Below are 5,101 nucleotides of genomic sequence, written 5' to 3' on the forward strand. Positions count from 1 at the left end.
TGTGCTTCATACTCCTGATGAGAAATTACAATTCTCCAATGAAACCAACGTATGGGAGAGAGAGAGAGAGAAAAAAAAAAAAATCCCTGTATGGCAGAGGTTTTTTTTTTTTTTTTTTTTTTTTTTTTTTTTCATATATGAAGAAATCTAGGGGTTCAATTTTAGTTTTGTGCATTTAATAATGTCCAATACTGTGTTGTCAATGGTCGAAATGGGAATCAAGATTCAATCTCAATTGTTTGACTCGCTTTCAACTATCAGTGAAACAGACAAAGTGAGACGGACGATCGAGATCATTGGCAGCAGGTGTTGCAGAGCATTCAAGTCTACCCTGAAATCGAAACCTCTCTTGATTACAAAATAAAGATCTTTAAATAATTCATTAGTTCAAAGAACTTGATTTTCTCATTAATTAATTCATTAATTCCTGATATTTTACTTTTATATTTGTCATTTTTTTCCATTTTAATTTCGTAACGGTCATCTAACCTGGTTTTCCAACGATAGAAATCTTTAATGATTCTGTAACTTCCATTCTCTCTCTCCCGCTTCAACCAATTCGACCTCCATGTTTTCTATGAAACAAATCTGAGTAAAGAATCTGGTTTTCCGACTATGACTGATAATTGAAAGTATAAAATGAGAAAGAGCTAATATTTTAAAGCAAAAAGAAAACAAATCAAGAACATATATAATTCTCAACAATGGCAGCTGCTTTCAGAATTTTTTATGCAGTTCTCATAATCAGTTTGATTGCAAAGGGTGAGAAAATTTTAGGTTGCTTTTCTAGTTATATATATATTTCATGCCTAACAATGAAACCTAATCTATTTTCTTCATTTCTTTTGTACAGAAATCAGTGGGTGTTCCCTTGATAGCATTCAGCTATCTCAATCTATGACAGGAGTAACGGTGGGGAAGAAGTTTGAGTATGCAGTGACCATATTTAATAAGTGCAACTGTGAACAAAGAAATATTAAAGTCTCCTGCAATGGGTTCCGGACAGCTGAGAAGATTGACCCTTCAATGCTCAAAAAAGATGGAGATGGAAATTGTCTTCTCCTTAGAGGACAACCCTTGGCTGCAGAGGAAATGGTACTCTTTAGATATGCATCGCATAACCAGTTCCCCTTCGCCGTGGTTCATGCAGAAGGGAGTTGCTAAAAGGTTCTCAAGATTGCTTCTGATCTGATCTATGCAGAGGCAATTTTATGTTTAACTATGTCACTTTTGGCATTAAAATAAATAAAATCTGAGAATAGTTTCTTCTGGTCTGTGCTGGTATAACTTATGCTTGATTATGGAAATTTGGGTTATACTTTATTAGTGTCCTCATGGACCAAGACAAGATCTTGCAGGTGCAGTTCTATCAGGATTTCATCTATCTTTTTCCTATCTTTTTCCTATCTTTTTCTTTTAAATGCATTAGGTAGCTGGACAATTTTTTGGAAACACAGCAGGTAGACGGATTTTTGTTCGCGGCTGCGCGGGTATCCATCCGCGCAGCCGTCAGAATGTGCCATGTGGTATAGAAAAAATAAATGGTTTAGATTCTTTCACTAAATTTTTATATTTAAAATGTTTTATAAATTACAATTATTCATCCCTTATACTTTCTAAATTTACAAACTCCTCTAACCCCTCCAGTGTTCAGAAATCACCAATGGGCAACATGAAAGAGATTTTCGTGTGAAGCCAACCGTGAACTCCAACCAACAGATAAGAGTAAGCAAACTCTTTCTCTAATTACCGATTCCATTACCTGTCACAATGTAGCAGATATTCAACTTAGTAATGTATCTCTAAAAAACTCAACCAAGATCGAAGAGGTTCATTAGGTGGCGTAGTTGTTCTTTTGAGCATTTAAGCAAACATATAGTGTGCATTAAGAAATTCCATGTACAAAGAGCAAGAGAATTATAAAAGAAGGGGAATCACATCAAGGGCGCGTTTATTCATACTCAGTTTCCTGAGTCGATTAATGGCATGGAAGATATCGCCTCTATGAACGGGAAATCCGTCGCCCATCCAACCCTGGAAGGCAGACAGAACGGGTTGTCCTCTGGCAAGCTTCTCAATCTTGTAAGACAAGCAGTTCCTAATCTCCTCCTCCTCTCGAAGCTCTTGGGTTTGGTGTCCCACAGAAGAAACATTTGGATTTTGGGTGCTGAAGCCGAAAGAAGAAGAGATAATTTGGAGGAGTGGTGGGAAAATGAGTCTTCTACATATAAGGGTTCTCCGTTGCTGATTTATGTTGCTATTTTTAGGAGTTGATCGAGTGTAAGAGTAGTTGCAATTTTGTAGGAGGTTGAGTCCCGTTTGAGAGGTTGTTTTGTTTTTAATTTTTATAGGACTTTGTTAGTTATGGTTTTCTGTTTTTGAAGTCTACGTAGAGTCTCTTTAAAAAGGCATTAAAGCTGGTATTTTGTAATCGATTAAGTGAAGAAGTATTCTGGAGTTTTTCCTATCACTCTGTTCTTGCTCGTCTTCGTTCCTTTTATTCCAACAGTTATGCCTTCCCTTTACACCACAAACCCACTACATTCATTCTACTAAATTGATCCGCGGCTAGAAAATCTCTCTCATGTTGCAGCTTTGAAAAAAGTCACCAGAGGAGCCCATCGGTGATTTTTCGGTGAAGGCAAGTGAACACAAGAGGGATTAGAGGAGTTTGTATATCCGGTTTACTATTTGATTCTCATGGAGATGAACAGGGATTAATTTTGTAAATTTAAAAAGTATAAGTGACAATTAATTGTAATTTATAAAAGCATTTTAAATATAAAAATTTATTGAAAGAATCTAAACCATTCATTTTTTTCAAACCACGTGTCATATTCTGACGGCTGCGCGGGTATCCCGCGAACAAAAATCCAAATTAGACCCTCAAATCTTGGCAAATTGCTTCACCGCCGCAACACCGTGTAACCTACGATCTAGATTGAAATTTCTTGTTTTGCCTCGTTTCACGTAAGCGATTTTTTTTGGGGATAAAGTTAAACTGCGCAACGAATGGTCAAGATTTTATCTCAATCACAAGTGTTGATTTGGATGGTAGCCTACACGGTGTTGCGCAACACCAAAATAGAGCTCCAAATGTTGCTAAGTTCAGTAGAGCATATGATTTTGCACCACACATAGGGTGGCCTACCTCTGAGTTGTGGGATCCATGATTCAGAGGTATCCCACAACTCAGAGGTCGTGTTGGATTTTATTTGCAGCAGCCAGCAGGTATTGATCCTGCCACCTCATCATAATATGATCCAGCGGTTGAGAATCAAATTGTGGGAGTGTATTTGTGAATAATTTTTTAATTTTTACATTCAAGATATAATTTTTTTTATAAATTTACAATATAAGTCCTTGGATCTACCGGATCCCAAACCCCCCTTTGTCAAGCCCTAAACTCCCACTACTTTTGATGGCAAGAGCTTCCGTAAATTTGAGGGGAAAAAACCCCCCCCTAAACTCCCACTACTTGAGTGATGAAATTAATTGACTCCAACATAAATCTCTCGAACCAGCTCCACTTGATCATGAAATCCAACATTCTTCTTCAATATTATCAGCCAAGAACACATCATTCAGTTCCACATAAAAATCCAAAAATTCAAATTGTCCAATGTAAACTTGCTTTACAACCTTCAGTCGGAACAAAACTTGTTCCATCCAAAATGAAATCTGAATTTCTAGACTAAGTTGATTAGTTGAAAGGGAAGAAAGACAAAGGGAAAAAATCTTCCCAGATCTCGTAAGGCTTAGCTAAGTTGATTAGCAGAACTTTCTGTAGCTGATCCAACTAGAAATGGCTGGCATCTTTGTCATCTCAAAAGATCTAAATTCCTATGGATTACAAATTTCTTTGATGAGAAAACATCTGGCTCAGTGACTTTCACATTGTTAATGATCAAAGTACCGTAAAATCAAAACCCTTGACTGGAAATCCTTGTCCTCAAATGAAAATTACTTGAACGGATCTCAGTATTTTTCAGATCCTTTCTATAGAAGGAAGTACCTGAAGCGTTGCAGATCAATGGGGTTAGGAAATGGAACTGACTGGAAGACGAAGTCTCCTCTTTAATTACATAAAAACTCTTTAAAGATCTTACGGCAGATTAGGGTTTTTCTTTATTCCTTTCACAAAGTAAAAGGATATGAACTATATTTATAGAAGGAAATGGGGGTTTGGAATCAGTACATCCAAGTACTTATTTGGTAAAGTTATAAAAAATTAAATCTTAAATATAAAATTTATAAGTATACCACCAAAATTTGATTCTCAACCATTTGATTACATTGTGATGAGGTGACACAATCAATACCTTTGGCAGCAGCCAGCAGCCAGCAGTGGCTACTACAAATAAAAATCCATTCCCCACCCACTATATATGACATGGAATTGTCTCCTCTCAGTGGATTCCAGAGTCTTTTTATCTACAGTGGATGCTCCTCGGTTGATTCTTGTCCAATATTTGTCTTTCTACTAAAAAGGATCTATCGAACTATAAGCATTCGTTTTACCAAATTTATATTTTTTTGATACTGAAAGAAAACTTAGTATTAAATAAGAGAACAAGTACACAGACTAGTAGCATCTATGACTTCTATTTTTCCTTGATGTTCTATAGAGGATATATGTATGCTATATATATAAGTCATTCTTGGAGTGTGGTCTGGGTGAATTGTTTCAAACTAGGTTTCTTAATGTTACAAAATATATTTATCAAAATTGGGACATAATCTATTGGCCAATTCATGTGGTTTTGTGGTGAGAGTAGATCAAGTACTTCCTTTTCATTGCTCCATATTTCTTCCACTTGTATGTTGTAAGCTAGTGCCTTTTCTATTCCATTCATCATTCCACTTAGAAGAGCCTCCACGATCTTTCCCTTCTTCAGTCCTCCTGCACTGAGATACCTTTGGTGTCCTTCCCAGAATAGTCCCACACTCCATCCAGTACTATCTAATGCTGCATTATGTACCCCTGCACACATCAACATTGGTAAATAGCTTAAGTTAGTCATAGTTTTGCATAAACATGTGTGTGGTTTAGAAACCATCGTCTCTCTAGGTGTGGACCCTATAGGAATCTTTGTGTTGG

General features: G+C 36.5%; 1 protein-coding gene across 1 annotated transcript; it reads left to right on the plus strand.

Moving 5' to 3' along the window:
* The first annotated feature begins 704 nt into the window (after positions 1 to 704).
* On the plus strand, positions 705 to 1,164 carry LOC149014289 (TPD1 protein homolog 1-like). Its single transcript, XM_089155239.1, has 2 exons — positions 705 to 762; positions 854 to 1,164. The coding sequence occupies exons 1-2, from the start codon at positions 705 to 707 to the stop codon at positions 1,162 to 1,164; spliced, it is 369 nt and encodes a 122-aa protein (XP_089011365.1).
* The last annotated feature ends 3,937 nt before the right edge of the window (positions 1,165 to 5,101 follow it).

The sequence above is a fragment of the Hakea prostrata genome, chromosome 5, assembly GCF_041222555.1.
Source record: "Hakea prostrata isolate BN-2017 chromosome 5, UWA_Hpros_2, whole genome shotgun sequence".
In the NCBI taxonomy this organism is placed as follows: Eukaryota; Viridiplantae; Streptophyta; class Magnoliopsida; order Proteales; family Proteaceae; genus Hakea; species Hakea prostrata.